The sequence below is a fragment of the Eretmochelys imbricata genome, chromosome 25 (assembly GCF_965152235.1).
Source record: "Eretmochelys imbricata isolate rEreImb1 chromosome 25, rEreImb1.hap1, whole genome shotgun sequence".
NCBI classification, from domain to species: Eukaryota; Metazoa; Chordata; order Testudines; family Cheloniidae; genus Eretmochelys; species Eretmochelys imbricata.
In genome coordinates, this window is record NC_135596.1 from 7,032,926 (window position 1) to 7,050,840 (window position 17,915).

The 17,915-nt window shown below is 43.2% G+C and overlaps 2 protein-coding genes across 5 annotated transcripts in view; one reads left to right on the forward strand and one right to left on the reverse strand.

Moving 5' to 3' along the window:
- Window positions 1-17,915, forward strand: part of DOT1L (DOT1 like histone lysine methyltransferase) — a 104,259-nt gene that overhangs the window by 39,873 nt on the left and 46,471 nt on the right. For all 4 annotated transcript variants that reach the window (XM_077841872.1, XM_077841875.1, XM_077841874.1 and 1 more), the window contains exons 6-8: window positions 2,021-2,115; window positions 6,813-6,875; window positions 14,979-15,034. In XM_077841872.1, the coding sequence (XP_077697998.1) occupies window positions 2,021-2,115; window positions 6,813-6,875; window positions 14,979-15,034 (214 nt within the window). The remainder of the gene's footprint in view (window positions 1-2,020; window positions 2,116-6,812; window positions 6,876-14,978; window positions 15,035-17,915) is intronic.
- The window catches only part of PLEKHJ1 (pleckstrin homology domain containing J1), a 95,823-nt gene that overhangs the window by 18,718 nt on the left and 59,190 nt on the right, over window positions 1-17,915 (reverse strand). The window lies entirely within an intron of this gene.

A 17,915-nucleotide genomic window follows, 5' to 3' on the forward strand; every position in this document is an offset into this window, starting at 1 on the left:
ATTTCCGCAGGGTTATATATTGAGTGCCATGGAGGCGCCACTCCAGGGGGCTCCGCAGCTGACCAGGTGGGAGCTGCTAAGGGAAAACTTTCTGACGACCGTGCACACAGCATGCGCACACGTGATTGGAATTGACATGTACCAGCACTCGAAGAAGAATAAAGGATCCTGATTTCTCCTCCCCACATAACTCTTGTTAACACCAATGAAAGTTTGCACATAGATGGCAGAGTTGAGACTGAATTTCCATAGTATTCTAGTCAATGCAGTATAGTGTACAGTGTAGATTAGAATACCATTGTAGCAATAGCACAATATCCAACATTTACTTTAGTGCCTTTCCTACACCTCTATGTATAGGAATCATTCATCTGCCACAGGGCGTAACAACCGCTGGTGAAATGTTGCAGCCATTTTTTATCAGTAACTCTGTCCAACCATTTAAGACTAGAAGCCAACAATATTATGTCTGGTTGAAATGGAATTTTAGGAAGGCAGAACACAGTTGTTCAAATTGGAATTAGGACAACTGTTGCAAAAAAGTGGTATCTTTAACCACAAGTGGTCTCTGATGAGAGAAGGGCAGTAATGACTTCTGATATTTTATTTGGCCCATGTAAATGCATATAGTTTTTACTGCTTCCCTCATCCTCCCCCATTCCGTTTGTTACTCAATAGTTGCATCTTCTTATTCATATTGTAAACTGTTCTTTTACTCTGTTTATATGGTACATAGCAAAATGGGGCCCAGAACCTGAATGGGGCTTCTAGGTGGTACCATAATAAATTTTTTTATTATATAGGACTGTCAGTAGGTGGTTCCCCATTATACCAAAGTGGCTATTGTATCAATAATGATTTAATGGCAAGAGCCCCACCTCCTCAATGACTGGTGCTACTTCCTGCAGGCAGTCAATGAAATGGAAAACGACAATGTGTGTTCTGTGCAAATGTGCTATCTGCTTGGCTTGAATGTTTCTCTTTCCCTTGTGATCATCTGTGATTCTGTGAGAAATGCATTAGTGAGACAATGCATTTTACATTAGTCCAGTACAAACAGCGATAAACGTTGTATTAGAATGAATATAGAAATGGTTTGATCGGGAGTTGTAATCAATTGCGGTAAGAAATAAACATAGAATGATTGCAACAGCTTATAAAGATTTACCATGTACTTGGCAAAATCTGGGTCAGGTGTGCAAGCAGAGGTTCAGCTGTGATTTTTTTTTTCTTTCCCCCACAAGCCAAAGAGATGTAATGAGTGCAGACAAGGTGTGGGAATGGCAGCTAATTACTGCTGGAGCAGTCTCTGATGCAAACACAATTGAGACTGAGTGATGGGAAGTTCATACATTTTTAAGTAATGTTTTGTCTTGCAGTTTAGCAAATTGCGTCTGAAATTACTTTGATGCGTATTGATCATTATCTTTTTTTTATTGTACTAGAAAATAATACTCCTGTCTTGTGTATTAGCATTTTTTTCCCAATGTGCTGAGACTTTTGTATTTGATTTTCATTGTGATGGAAAACTGATATAAATGTTTTGTTACAGCTCTCTCCATTACACTGAGAGATTTGAACTGCAAAATTTATCTAGCTGCTGTTTGGTTTTCTTGCAAAAACAAAAAACATCCATATTTACTTCCTGTAGGACATAAGTCTTTTTAGTGGAAAATAGGCTCCGGTATTGAGGTGTAACTGTTGTGAAGTTGGAGCTATTTGTGGTAATGTAAATTGTCATATGTTTATCAATCAATGTGCTATATTATTTGTATTATGGGAATGGCTATTGTGCTAGGTACTGTACATTCTTATAGAAAGAGACAGTCACTTCCCTGAAGAGCTTAGTCTGAATAGACGAGACAAAAGGTGAGAGGGAGAGATACATTATCCATACTTTTCGGATGGGAAATTGACACATGTTGTGAAATCCTTGCATACATCTTGGTCTTTGTTTTAGAAGCAGTCTCCTGTGTATGGGGGGCTTTTTTACTATAACTGTCTCTTTCTCTACCTGCAGGTGTGGGTCAGGTAGTGCTTCAAGTCGCTGCTGCCACAAACTGCAAACATCACTATGGTGTGGAGAAAGCTGATATTCCGGCCAAATATGCTGAGGTGAGTTCTGTCTCAAGGAGTATGAGATGGTAAGTGTTTGATTCCAGGGTTGGCTCAATATCTTATGTCTTTCAGGTAACTGCTATGTATTACAAAGCGGGAATCCTGAGTTTGAATCCTAGACACTCTGGCTCCTTAAGTCAGTAAGGGCTGGAAGCACAGCAGTGATGCAAATGATATGGGGAGGGGTGGGATGTGCTTCTTGTTGCTCAGTGGCAGTGCTCACTGAGTGATCAGAAATATCATTAACTGGTCTCTGAAGAGAGCTTAGTTCAGGCCTGAGAGAAAACCAGGCGGAGTGAGGCTGCATGGTGATGGGAAGCTTATACAAAGGGAACAAAAATCAAAAGGGAAGATGCAGGTTTAACCTAGACACCGTACTGTCTAAGCTGTGGATTTCAGGACCCCACTCGGGTCTGGAATGGGACTTTGAAAGGGCTGTGTCACAGAGGCTAGTGCCGTGTAGGGTTGAAAGCCTCTAGGAAGGAGTTGAGCAAGATCAGAGTAGTGGGAGACAGAATGGCTGAAACTCATAATTTTTTTTAAAAAAGCTGCAATCTGGATCATGCTAAGAATGTTCTTTAGCAGCCCTAACTCTTAAACGATTGAGTTTAGATATTAAATATGTTAATATAGCTGGAGCTGCAGAGTAACTGAGACCTATCGATTGCCCTGGAGCATTCAGTTAATAGCAGTGCTCAGTATGCACCCAATTGAAGTACTTAGGACGATGTCTCATAATAAGGCTATTATACTTAGGCAAGTAGTTTTCTTTACACTTCCATTAATTCTATGTCAATAGGGACTTGCAAAGTTAATCAACTCCAAGGGAAACAAGGAACCCAAATGAGTTGCAAGCAAACAATAAAAGTTGGTCAAGCTTTGCAGTAAGAATTTTGTACTTCCTCCAGTAGGTTGCATAGAGCTTCACACCTTTAACTCCTTGTTCAAACTAATGGACTTTGGTCTGTTTCAAATACCAACTTTAGCTTCTTAAATAATGTGTACATAAGCTTTAGAGCTTCCTTTTTAAATATATATGTAAAAGGCTCTGATGCTATCATGAGTGCCATAGAAGGGCCTAGGAAATAATTTGTCCTTACTCTTCATGGTAATCCCTTGGAAATATTGAGCTGGAACACTTTTACCAAATCTTTCTCTGTCACCTCCTTGCATGAGTATTCTGACTTATTTTAGAGCAGCTCACAAAGGCTAGGTTCCTGGCTCTTTATTTAGTAGTAATCACTGGTTAAAAACCACTTATTTGTGAGAGAAAATACATATAGGGCCAGAGTTTTGTTTATACAAAGGCACTTTTACGCCACTCCAGAAGTACCTACGTTAAGGACCGTTTACACAGAGCAGTGTGAAGGGGCCATAGTGTAAATGATCAGCAGGCAGTAAAGAATTACATGAACTTTGCCAGTGTATGCAGAGAATATAAATTGTTAAGGAGTACTAATCCTGATGGTGTCCCTTTTTAATAATGTTGTGTCAAGTACAGTAACTCCTCACTTAAAGTCGTCCCGGTTAATATTGTTTCGTTGGTACCTGGCTGATCCGTTCGGGAACATGCTCGTTTAAAGTTGTGCAATACTCCCTTATAACATTGTTTGGCAGCCACCTGCTTTGTCCACTGCTTGCAGGAAGAGCAGCCCCTTGCAGCGAGCTGGTGGGGGCTTGGAACCAGGGTGGACCAGCAGCCCCCGCATCAGCTCCCCTAAGTTCCCTGTGCGGCAGCCCTGCAGCAGGCTACCAATTGTCGGCAGTTCAGCTGTCCCTCCCCCCACTGCCATGTGCTGCTCCTGCCCTCTGCCTGGGAGCTGCTCCTGGGAGCCTCTTGCTTGCTGTGCAGGGGAGGGGGGCTAAAGTCAGGGTGTCCCCCCTCACCACTTCTCCATATAGAGTGGGGTGGGGACAGGACAGGGCTCAGGATGGAGAGGCTTTGCTGATCACAGCTGCTGTCTCCACTTCCTGATTTTTTTTTAAAGGCATTGTACTTAGAGAGGGGTCAGCATATTTAAAGGGGCAGTGCGCCTCTTCCCCCCCCCCCCCCCACCCCAACACACAGGGTGTGTGTCTCTGCCATGCTGGCTCCTCTTCCTCCATTCCTGCTGCCTTGTAGAGTGTGAGGCTACATTAACAACAACGTGTTAACCCGTGAGGGATCAGCCGAATGCCAGTTCATCATTTAGCAGTAAGGCATCCCCTAAGAAATATCCCATCCTCTTCCACCCTTTACCTCACCACCTCAACCAAGCTTCACAATCATTGTTGTGTACAGTATTAAATTGTTTGTTTAAAACTTATACTGTGTGTGTATATATAGTTTTTTGTCCGGTGAAAAAAATTTCCCTGGAACCTAACACCCCCCTTTCCCCCCCATTTATATGAATTCTTATGGGGAAATTGGATTCGCTTAGTCACATTTTTCAGGAACATAACTACAATGTTAAGCGAGGAGTTACTGTATTTGAAGACTTTACTGGGTGAATAAAGTATACCATGTGTGGCCTTGTCTCAGTGTGTTCCGCTCTTCCTGGCAGATTACGCGAGGCTCGCTGTGACCCTCTGCATAGCCCTTCTCCCTCTAGAGGCAAGGGTCACAGCCTACTGAGCCATTTTCATCATAAGCCAGCAAGGAGGTTGGTGAGAGAACTCCCACAATCTCTGTTGTCCCTATGGGCTTATTCCAGAACAGGTTAGCCTTCTGTCCTGACGGGGTCCTGTCTTCCCCTCCAAGAAGGTGTTTCTGTAGTGGAGAGTTGGAGGGAACCAGGGCCTGCCCTCTACTCTGGGTTCCAACCCAGGGACCCTAATGGCAGCAGCTGTTGGCAACCGACCTTTGAGATGCTACATTTCCCTGGACCACTTCCCCACAGCTCTCCTGCTTCCCTCTCTTAACACCTTCTTCACCCTTACCTTAGGGCTCCCTTTCCAGTGGCTTGAGGGTGTCTTCATTACCCAGCTCTTCAGCTGCACTTCCTCTCCTCAGGCTCCCTGGCTCTCCTCAGCCTGACAGGAGTGAGCCCTTTTATTGTATCAGAGGGGCCTTAATTAGAGTCAGGTGTTCACATTAGCTTAACGGCCTCACCTGACTCTTTGCAGGTTAATTGGAGTCAGGTGTTCTCATTAGTCTAATGGCTTCAACTGACTCTTTGCAGGCTAATTGGAGTCATGTGTCCACCACAGCGTGGAGCAGGCTTTGTTCTGATCAGTCAGGGAATAGAAAAATGCTTATCCAGTGACCAGTATATCTGCCTTCTACTACTCTGCTGTACCCAACTGGCTTGGGTCTATCACACATGTTATCTTTGCACTTATAAATGGCTGTCCGTTAGATTATCGGCTTGACAACTGCTGCAATTTAAAAATGTGTGAATCTGCCCTTAAATAGCCTATCTGCTTCTTGGTGCATTTAGATTGGCCCACTTTTTTTCTCAACAGATGTTTTGTGTCGGTGATTGTATTGAGCTTGTAGTTGAATTTGTCCATAGTAACATTTCTCTGGCTACTACATCGCTTTATGCAGTTTTTAAGCTTTCACTTAAATAGGGGGGAAAAAACCCTAAGTTTCTAGTCTGTGGTTTTGAAAAAAATCTTCTGAAATGTGAACTGATGTTTCACTGTCTTTTGACTCTGGAGATTGAAACAATATTTCTGAGTGGTGTGAACTGTCTTGTTGTTAATTGGGTGTGTTAACTCTGAAGCCTAATGGGAATACAAATGTCAGCACAAAATGTTTCACAGCTGACATAACATCAGAAACCTCCAGCTGATCTGAGACTGTAAGTGGAGCTTGGGATGGTGGATGAAACTTGAATACCATTTCTTTCCTCCCAATCTGAGCCCTGAATATGTGGACCCAATTTTGCAGTTTCAGTAGGTCTTAAATTGTGACTCTTTCTCGCTCTTCCCAGTGTACGTCCGTTTTAGTTTTAAATGGGGTGAGTAGGCATAACTGACCCTCACTGCCACAGTGCAGAAACACCAGGTCTTCCAAACCCCCAGTTTATGGGAAGGGGTAAGCTTTCAGAAAAATAGTCTGTGGCAAATTAGAAGCAGCACTGCTGTCTGGATGTGAAGGTCTGAAGCTCCTTTCTCCTGCGTCTGGCAATGGAAACCCACTGCCAACTAGCTGGGTTTGAACCACAGCTGCCTGCCATCCTGTGTAACCTTAGTCTCTTTAGTCATAGATCGAAGCACCCTCCCTTCCCCCCCAGCTGCTGGCAGTGTGTTGCAAGGCAACGGCAATCGTAACTGAAAGAAGCTTGCCTACTACTGCTTTCTCGTTCGCCCAAGCAGACCTGTCTTTACGCCCCTTCGCTAGCTGGGCTCCGGTAGGACTATGTTCACTGCCTTCTGCTTGCTCTGGAATTATGTAGCACCATCCTTGGCAGACTACTGAGCAGTGTCAACTCAAAGTGTCTTTAAGGCTTCCCTGGAGAGGGGAGAACAGAATAAGTCAGCCTTGATACCTTGGCCCCAGTGAAGTGAAGGAGTTTCCCCAGGGGAACTAGAAGGGTAGACCTTCAGTATGTGTGTCTAGGATTTTCCAGCAGTCCCATTCAAGTGTTAATGGCAAAGAACTCTTATAGGTCCATGAGCATTGTCAGAGTTGCCTCTTCTCTCACTATCATATAACTGGTATTGCGAGATGTCCTAATGGGTGGTTTTGTTTTTCCTCCCTCTTCTAGACGATGGACAGAGAGTTCAGAAAGTGGATGAAATGGTATGGGAAAAAACATGCAGAATACACAGTGAGTGAAACTCAGCTGAAAATCTTTGTGCTCCACTTATTACTGATGTTCAGAATTTACAGGTCCCCGTCCTCCCCTTCCCCAGCTAAGAAGCAGCTTCCTGGCCTTTATCTTGCTGCTGCTGAGTGATGCTTTCTGAAAGACAACCTCCCAGAGCCCTCCTCTTGACTCACTTGACATTTGGTGTGTGTTGTTGGGAATGTTATTGAGGCTTGCAGAAATTCTTGGAAGCCCCTTTCTTATAAACTCTCGTTACTCAGGCTGTTTTCTGCTCCCACATTCAAACATCATTAAGAAAATTGCTCCCTGATTAGCCACTTACCTGTGAGAAATTCATGTAATCTTGTTCTCTAGTGGCTTTCTCAGAACCCTGAGAATAGCCCTGCTTGTTTGTGTATCTTTATCCCAATCTTCTCTTAAAAAAAAAAAAAAAAAAAAAAAAAGTTTCAGATCTCATAGCTGCCATGCTTCTAGTCAAGGAGGGTTGAGTTGGGTCAGTGTTGTTCCCTAATCATTTGGAGGAATTGCCATTGGGTGATTCAAGGGAATCTTCCCTTCTCTGAGGTTTCAGCTAGCTACCACTGCGGCACACCTAGCCTGAGAGCAGTTGACACAAACAGATCCTGGTCTCTCATGTGATTTGCACAGAGCTCTACGGCTAAGCTACTGGACCAGTCTGATCTACTTGCCTTTGAATTTCCCAATATTATCAAATGGCCTCTTGTTGGTAGTCAGGGTTTGGCATGAAGGTTAATTTTTCATTTACAGAGAACTCAAGTCTCATAATACTCTCATGTCCAGTGACCAGCCTTGAATGTAAGGGCTCTCTTACTTCTCCTTGAGAAGTAGGCCATCTGCTGGATTAAGGTGACAATGTTGCCTGTCTCAAAATATCCCCTTACTGAAACTGACATATAGTGTGTGGCACTGTTCCATTAGATATATGCTGATTTCATGATAGGAGTAGTTTGCAGTTGGATTAATGTCAAGGCTGCAAACTCTTTCCTGCTGTGAAACTGTATGCAGGCCTTCCTTCCCAGGAAATGGCCATATGGCAGCCTTCCAGGGTGCTACCCAGCTGGCATTATAAGAAAGAAATCTTTACTGAAGATATTTCACTTATGATCCATGTAATTTAAAGAATAGGGACAGAACCTAGACTGAAATACTGAATATGTATTGATTGCTTTAGGCTGTGAGTATTGCCACATTGTATATTACATGTAGCAGAATCTGACACTATAATGGAAACAAGACTGCTTATTTTTGTTCAGGTCTTTGGCTTTTATAACCTTTCCTCCAATGGTAAGGACTGAGGCCAAAATTTGCAAACTTACATGCTTAAAGTTAGGCTCCCAAATAAGTGTCTTGCTTTTTCAACGCTATTGAACAGCTGAGCTCCCATTGAAGTCAGTGACAAGCTGGGGTTCATGGCACCACTAAAAATCAGGTCACCTTCTATATTGGGGTTCTCAGACTGGGGGGTTGTGACCCCTCAGAAGATCACAAGAGGTTACATGGGGGTCTCGAGCGGCCAGCTCCGTGAGGCTGGCATCCCCGAGCCCCCATTAAATGAGATTACGTCCCCTTCATTTTTAATTTTTAAGTGGGGTCACACTCAGAGGCTTGCTGTGTCAAAGGAGTCGCCAATACAAATAGTTTGAAAACCACTGTTCTGTATGAATTTAGGATTCTAACATTAGGTCAACTAGGTTTGCAAATTTTCTCATCACCTCCTTATCATATACATGGCAGATTTTACTCGCTCTTTTTTTTGGCTTCTAACACCTCTTTTTCATCACTAATCTGCTGGCAGTATATGTACGTGTATCTCTAGCCCTGACCAGAATCAGATAACGAACAGTTTTCCCCCAAGTCAACATATCTTAGCGAAGGATATGTACTTCCTGGTGGATTGTAATGGACTCTTTCCTTAATGCTTGTGGTATGGACATTGGGTAACGGAAATGAGTCCCAAATCCTTCTATATTTAGTTCTCCCACATGGCAACGTGCTGAGAAGCCATCTTGTCTTTGGCAGTAAGACAGTAATTCCATCTATTACCTCTGTAGTAATAGAGGCTGTTACCACCGCGACTAGAATGCTTTGGAAGGCACAAGGCTGAAAAGCTTCATCTGAGTGTATGGAATGTAGTGGTGATAGACAATGCAGCCGCACTTGAGAGTCCTCTTTTGCTGCTTGTAAAATGGCTTGGTTACCACCACCCATTATCTCAGAGAAGGAGCGCTCTAGATGTTTTCAGGGGGCTCTTGAGAGCCCAGTCGGTGACAATCGTCAGTATGACTAAGGACTGGAGTGGTTTGTGACCAACTAGATTTTAACTGTGTAAATTCCATGCAACTGGATTAAAAATTATAAAGTTAAATATTTTCAGAAGACTACAGAGTTGGGGGGGAGGAGGACGGGAAGATTGGCAGAAATTCGTGGGAACAAGTCTCCGATCCTAGCCGCTGCTTTGAATAAATTATTTGGACAGTGGTATTAAGTTTATGCTTATTGTTGCTGCCTTGCTCCAAAAGTCAAAACTGTGAGAGACATGAGACAGCAGTAAATCCTACTGTTCCTCCAGCATGAATTTTTTTTGCTCACAGCTAGGTATCCATAGTTTGACTTTAGTACAACTGGCTCTGTGTTTGTACTCTGAAAAATGACTGACAGAATAACATCTTGGGGTTCACGTTGACTCCATATCTAGTGTGCTCAATTTACAAGTCAGGTGATGGGTCTTCCCTAGTCCAGTCCCTCAAAGGTGGCCTGGAATTTGAGAACTGAATTGTTCTCTCTCCTGGATGAAGCATCATCACCAGCAATGGATTCTGAAATCAGAACTCAGTTAAGAATTCTGTTGATTCACAGACCTAAACAAACAAGTAAATAAAATATCTAGGTTGCTCTTCTGCATTCCCATTGCATTTGGTCTCCAGTGCTAACAAGAATAAAAAGGAATAAGATATATTTTAGTGAGAAGAGTCCGCATACAGAATTTGCACAGTCAGAATACACACACAGGCAGATCTGTTGAGTAAGCAGATGCCATTTTAACATTGTCACTTTTCAGTCCATAATTGCATTGTAAACTTCTCCAGCTGGTGTAAAACATCTTGAGGCATTTTGGAGTTCAAGGCACTTGCTGAGCTACAGCTGCTAATAATGGGTTATCACTGAAACTTAAAGGTCAGAGTTCCTATTTTGGGCAGGAGAGAGCAGAAGACTGGAGAAATTGGAGGAGAGAGGTTGCTCTTTTCTCTCCTTTCTGTGAAAACATAAACCACTTGGAAAAAACCCACCATCTGTGGCTATTAGTGCCTTCACATTGTTGCTTAGGACACCATATCCCGCTGTGGGTCACTTGAGTCTTTTGGACAAGAGTGTTCCACCACAAATCTAAACCCCATTCATTATCTATTAATTCTTTCTTTGTTTTTTACTGTAAAAGAATATTTTCTAGTATCTGTTTCCATGGAACTAGTTCCTTGAAAGTTTGCAAGGTTAGTTTCAAACTTTTTTTCAGGGTAACTGTTGTCCCAAGGAAATTGGCCTTTTTCTTAGGTGATTAGAACTGGATAATTACATGGTCTTTCTTGGGGAATTTCAGCACATGTTCAGTTATCAAATTAAAGCTTAAAAACTCAGTATTGCAGTTAACACAGACATATGGTACTTTGCCAAATTCACACATCTAATTTTCAGTATGGTGAAAGGTTGAGCTATTTCTGGTTTGGTCTGGATTGATGACAGAGCAATTCCCTTGCTCTTCCCCTGCTGCCAGAAAGAGCTTGCTCTAGCCATAGGGGAAAACTGTTTCCAATGCCTGAGCCTTGGCGTAAAGTGAAGGAAAACATGTAGACTCTTAAGGTATGGCGGGGGTGTAGGTCAGTGTTATACAGCGTGTAATCTTTCCTGCCCCCACCCCCAGTGGAGTTATACAAGTTTCCATGGAGTCCTACTGTAGCCATTTGTAGTCCCCAAATCCCTGCTGGACTGTAGTGGTGTCTTGGGGCATTCATACAGCAAGTGGTCTGCTTCAGAGTTGCCTTAATGAACTTTTAAATCCAGTGTGAACACGGGTGTAAATTTGGTTAAAGATGAGGGTAAAACTAGGGTTCACTGGTATTTTGCAAAACCTTGTTTGTCTGGCTTTGGCTTTTTAAAATCAAGAGTGGATTGGATCATAGCGTTCTTTATCCAGCCTTCCCAACACTTTGATATGGGAGGTACGAGGGCTGGGAATGGAGAACAGGGAATCCAGATAAGAGAATCGTAGGACTGGAAGGGACCTTGAGAGGTCATCTAGTCCAGTCCCCTGCACTTGTGGCCGCAGTACGTATTATAATATATGTATGAGTCTAACTTTCCAAATTTTACTGAGACTGTAGATAGGTCTGATGGCTGCTTGGAGTTGTGCACTTGATTTATCCCTCTCACTCAAGCAGACTGTATCATAGAAGGAAATCTCACTCGCCTAGGTATTTACTTACCCCGTCCCAACCCCACAAATGAGCTTGGGTGCATTAATGGTGGATATGTGTAGTCCCTACAGCAGTGTCTTTTCTCCCCCTCTCTTGTAGCCTGCAGGCTTCACCTAGCTTTTCTGGTAGGCTTGGGTGTGTCCTGGATGCCATGTGTTGCCTTTTTCACAAAAGTCTCGCTTCAGAACAAAAACAGTGAGTTTTGTAAAGCACTAATCAGTATCTCAAGCTTCCTTGATATCACTTGCACTGATGTATTTTGTAGGCACATAACTGTCATTGTCTGTGCTTAAAAGCTTCGGTTGTTTAACAGTGAGTTCTCTGCAGTCAGGGTGTGGGCAGGATGTGTATTTGTCCTAAATATTTTTGAATGCCCTATTTCAGCGGGAAACTCGATGTTTTGGTATTTGAAAAGCCCTCCAAACGTCCCCTGTGGCTTTGACATGATGCCACGTTTCAGAGGTTTGGATTATTGCCTCTAGTTATTTTTGCAATGAACAGGGGCTTAAAAATAACCATGTGTACTTTTCCAGGCAGAGTTAACTGTTTTTGTGAGCCAAGCACTTTGCCCTGAGTCTGCTAGAATGAGACTTTGTGTATTTATGGCATTGTGCAGTCAGAGCTTTACCGCAGAGCCTTCCAATGCAAGTCTGGGGAGAGAATATTAGCTGCTGTTATATTTTGGAGCCCAAAGCTCTGGGAAAGGGGACTTGGCCTTCAGAAGCAGCTGTTGTTATCCATTATAATGAATATAGACCTGCAGTAGTGTGTCTCTTGTTGCTTCCTATGGGTGTGACCTGCCAGTTTGCTCTGAGTTGCAGATATCAGCTACTGTGAGCATATTCCTGCAGTCTCTGAAGAGCAAACCTAGCTGTCTGAAAAGGGGAGGGAAAACCTGCCTCTGCTTCTAAATTTAGAAACAATGGGGGCTGGCTGCTCTCTGAAGTGGATTTCAGTGAGCTAATTATCCGTTTAGATAAAGCAGGTCCCCTGCGTTGTCTAATCAGATGAAAATATCTGCATTACAGATGGTCCTTTCCATTCATTATTCACTAAGGAGATTAAATTGCTATATGTGAGAGAGAGCACTGTGGGGGTGGGTACACTGATTGGAAGAGACTGAGTGCATCCCTACTGCTGCTGTTGTCATCTCACACTGACAGGCTGTGGTTTTCCTGTGTGACCTCGACCATACAGCATTCTGTACTTAAGCAATGCAATATCCCATTAGAAGCTGGCTGTGTAGCTGTTTAATTACCAGGGAAGAGCTCACACTTCCTTACTAGTTCTTGTCCCAAATGAAATTTTGGGGATTTTTGTTTGTGCCACTTGTTTTGGCACTGTTGAGAGATCTCAAATTGAGATCTCCACTTTGGGGCTGCTTGCGTTCTCCCTTGGGGCTGGTGAAGGTCAGTAACACTACTATGGAACTATGACCTGAGGGATGATGGGTGGTTAGCTCTCTTCACTTCCCAAAATAATAAATAAAAAGCCCCTCTTATACTATCAAACTTCGCAGCAGGCAGTTCTCCCGCTTCATTGGCTGAAGGGATACTGCTACAGTAGGGATATAAGCCCGTAAAAGGTTGAGACAACTAAGGGAGGATATGATCGAGGTCTATAAAATCATGACTGGTGTGGAGAAAGTAAATAAGGAAATGTTATTTATTCCTTCTCAAAACACATGAACTAGGGGTCACCAAATTAATAGGCAGCAGATTTAAAACAACAAAAGGAAGTATTTTTTCACACAACACACAGTCAACCTGTGGAACTGCTTGCCAGAGGTTGTTGTGAAGGCCAAGACTGTAACAGGGTTCAAAAAAGAGCTAGGTAAGTTCCTGGAGGATAGGTCCATCAATGGCTATTAGGCAGGATGGGCAGGGATGGTGTCCCTAGCCTCTGTTTGCCAGAAGCTGGGAATAGGCAACAGGAGATGGATCACTTGATGATTACCTGTTCTGTTCATTCTTTCTGGCGCACCTGGCATTGGTCACTGTCGGAAGACAGGACACTGGGTTAGATGGACTTTTGGTTTGACTCAGTATGGCTGTTCTTATGTTCTTACGCATCACATAATTTCCACACTGCTTTTAATTAAGTGGTGGTGGGTCGCTGGTGCAGGGTCCTCTTCTTTGCTTCCATATTGAGAAATGTACCAGTTATCTGGTAACTGGAGATAAGAAACTGTTTTATAACAGTGGTTCTCAACCAGAGGTCCGAGGCCTCCTGGGGGGCTGCGAGCAGGTTTCAGGGGGGCCACCAAGCAGGGCCAACATTAGACTCACTGGGTCTCAGGGCAGAAAGCTGAAGCCGTGCTGCATGGGGTTGAAGCCCGGGCCCTGAGCCCTGCCACCCGAGGCTGACGCCGAAGCCTGAGCAATGTAGCTTTACGGGGCCCCTATGGCACGGGGCCCCAGGCAATTGCCCTGCTTACTATCCCCTAATGCCGGCCCTGGCTTTTATATGCAGAAAACCAGTTGTTGTGACACAGGTGGGCCTGTGGAGTTTTTATAGCATGGCGGGGGAGGGGAGCTCAGAAAGAAAACGGTTGAGAACCCCTGTTTTATAACACAGTTGGGCACAGCAGTGTTTAAACGTAGCTTTTTTGTAGTGTAGATGAGGCCAAAATGTCTACCCCTTTTAATACCAGTTTCCCATTTCTGGTGCAGATTTTAGCCAAGCACTGGCTAAATGTGCATTAGCTTCTACTGTAGAAAAATAACCATGTATGAACATGGTTGTGTGGTCCACGTGAATTATAATATGGCTACTTCTTGGCTGGGTGGACGGGAAAAACATTTTCATGTTTAACCCAGGTATATGAGCATACTAGACATCTGTCATAACCAGCACCATGGAAATACTTTTCTTCATTAACCAAGTGCAGCTAATTCAGTATTTACAATATTGCATGTTGTAATTACAGAGAATACGGCAAATTAGTAATTTTTAGAGAACACTTCAAATATCAAGGTAACTTAGGACACGTCTACACTCGAAGTGCTACATTGGCATAACTACGCCACTGTAGTGCCTTTGGTGAAGACGCTCTATGTTTACTGCAGTGAAAGTCAATGGTTGCTGAAGATGCTTAACATCCCTGAAAAATCAGGTCCTGGGGGTGTCAAGGTGAGCACCCAGCCGTTGAGGAAACCTAACCTAGTGGACACGTTTGCAGATTTTGGCCTAAATCTTCATGCTTCAGTTCCCCATCTGTAAAATGGGAATAGTTCCCCTCCCCTCCCCCCACCTCTCACCACACACAGGGGGTTTGAGAAGATGCATTCATTTAGTGTATGTGATGAACTTGGGTACTGCAGTGATGAGTCAATAAAATCTTGTGTGGTGTTGCAATATTTGGATGGTGGGCAGTAAATGATTAGCTCCTCCTTGAGGGTAAAAGGACATCTGGATATAGGGAGTGGGCAAGACTCCTTGTCTTGGGGAGTGAATGGAGTTGTTTGACGGGATGTGGGGTAGTTTTCTCCCTGAGGCATTTCCTGAAGATTTCAAGTGGCCCTATTCATAACCAGCATCACTGAGTCTAGTATGTTAGCCTTGCCGTTTACAAAGCTGAAAGAGACATTCACATTTTTGTCTATTTTTATAGCTGGAAAGAGGTGACTTCCTCTCCGAAGAATGGAAAGAAAGAATTGCAAACACAAGGTACGGTAGAACAGTTGATTGTGGCTTTATTAATGTGTAATATTTGTCAGTGTATCATAATGGAAATTGGGAGAATGGCCAACTTGTAATACAGAATTTCCATAGCTAATATTGAAAGCCTATATGTGAGCTTCCATGCTAGCAGTATGGGGAGCCTGATATCTGACTGGAGGAATGGGTTTTCATGCATTCCCAGAAGAATTAATGGGAGTTCACAGCATAAATTCCTCTTGCACAGCTAGAGTAGACCCCTTTTGTGTTTGCATTTCCTTTAGTCTATCGGTGACTCCTGTGTAAGCACCAGCTTGAGTGGCTGGTACTTCATGTGGCTGGGATAGCTGCTTACCTTGATAGTAAGGCTGAGCTAATTGAAATCGGCTATTCTGTTGCATTGATCCTCTTGGATAGTTGAATATTCACCCAAACTGAAGATCTGTATTTAGAGATGGACTCTTTTATTAAAAAAAAAAAAACAACCCCAACCTGTGGCATACTGCTGCTGAAGAGGGAAATGTCATGGTTCAAAACACTCCTAAATTTTTGTGAATGGTTTCATATTCATAGAGCCTTGTTAGTAGATATTAATCATGTACCATGATGGATAGACAAGAAAAAATGGTTAACGGCAGATGTGCTCCTAGACCACCCCCTTTCTTGGAGAGATGGAAAACAGTTGACAAAAAGGCTTATTGAAACTCTTCAGGGCTGTGGCAAGTTATGGACGGTTTCCAAGACCATATTTAAGAGCACACTCCAGGAAAGGCATCTGCCAGGCTGATTTTTGCGTTATGTACCCCAGTTAGACTTCTTGGGCTGCCTTTTAATTTGTGGGCAGACTTGTCCCAGACCTGCAGTGTGGTGTGGTTTTGCTTTATTAGTTGTTTGCGTCTTTACACACACATCCCTCTATACCCTTTCCAGCTCTCTTCCATTTCTTTGGAACAATTTTTAATATAGGCTGTAGATTAGAGCCCTGCAACCCGACAGAACCTGACTACCAGTGTTGGCTCGAGTGGAGTTGGCTCTCCTTCTCCGGCCTGTGGGGTGGTGCAGTGGTGGCTACATATCCTGCTTCTGCTGGCAGAAGCACGCATGCTTAGCAGCACACATGCTGCAATGGAGTGAGTGCGCAGAGGAGTCACAGCACCTCTCACTTTTGCAGCACAAGCAAAGCAATGGGGGCAGCTGTTGGCAAGAGCGGGGCATGCAGCCACTGGCTCATGCACCCACTGACTCCAAGGACAGCAGGAGGAGAGCCATCCCTGGGGGAGGAGGCAGCAGCTGCACTGACTCAGGCTTAGGTTGGAAATTGATTCGACCCTCTTGGGCTTGAGTCCAGATCAGGCCTAGCCTCGAGCAAACCTCTGCTATAGGTTGTCTCCTATTGCACATGGAGACACTGGTAGATCTGTGGCAGTAAATGATGGCTATTCTTTGTTACTTTGAATAGTATGCAGTTGATTGTCTTCCTACCAGCCCACAACCATCTTCTCCTTCCCACAAAAGTTCTTAAAGCAAAAAATTAGTTTTTCATCCTCAAGCCTTAGTCATTTGAGTTTTTGTGACTGCAAATTAGTCAACATCTGCTATTTTAAAGAATGCTTTGATTGATCATTTGATATTTTGGCCCAAGTCAATTACCTAATAGTGAAATTTCCTCCTTCATTTTCTGTTGTAAGCAGTGTGAGCATCCTAGGTGATGGCCTTCATGATGATAGTAGCCACTTGGATTTTTAAGAGCACTCCTAGCTAGTTCATTTGGCTAAAGGGTTTTATGACGCCATCCCCGATCCAACAGCATCAGTTACCTAATCTAAATTGTGCTTCTAACAAAGTAGATAATAGGAGTTCCAAAGGTTCAAACTCTTAAAAATGCATGTTCACTTTTGAACGCATACAATTGTTCATATTTGTGCTCTCACAACCGCTGATGCTTAAGCAAGATGTGTGGCATTTATTATTCATACTGTCTGCACTTGTGGTTTAGCAGTCTGCACTGAAAAGGCAATAAACCAAATAAGGAGAAAGCCAAGTTATTTTGGTCTCCAATGTTCATAGTAAATACTCCATCAGAATGAACATTTTAAAAAGATTTCAGTGGACTTGATTTCTTTTCCCTTTCTCCCCTTAAAATTCTCTAGTGACTTTAATACATGTGGCTGTGTTCAGTAGGTTTTTTTTGGCATAGTGGTGAGAAGCAGGATGAAAGGAGCCCATACTGGCCTTGCTTGCCAGACAAGTTTCCCATCTTTGTAAGAGCAGGGGTGGGCAGAAAAAAAGATATTTTTTTTATTGGCACATAATTTTTTTTTTTTAAATTGTGGTTTTTAAATAGTTTTGGCTACGTCTCTTAAACCTAGTGCCCTTTAAGTATGTGTGTTGTATGGAGGCACCAGAAGGGGAAAGAAGAATCTAAGTTAGTATCACTTGCAAAGAAATAAATTCTTATAAAATAGATGGCATTGGCTGAAAAAAGTCCTGAAGAGCTTGATCCTGCAAAGTGCTGAATATCTTCTGAGAGGTGTCAAGCATCCTTATTTCCCACGGAAGCCAGTGGGAATAGAAGACATTTGGAAACACCATATCTGACCCAAAGTTAAATGCTTTCAAAATTATACCCAGTGTAACGTGTATTCTCCATTTGTAATGTGTCCTGTTTCTTACGTTTTTTTTTTCACTTCATGACACTTTTCATCTTCACATGGCCATATTGTCTTGCAACTTGTTCAATTTCTCTTTTCAAGGCTTAAATATTTTTGGGGGGTGGTGAACCCCTTGCTAGATTTAATCGCTCAACCACGAAAACCATAAATGTTTCCAGTGTAGGATAGAGCCAAAGACAGCCTTAGAGACAGCAAGGCTTGTTGGGAAAGAGCTAAGA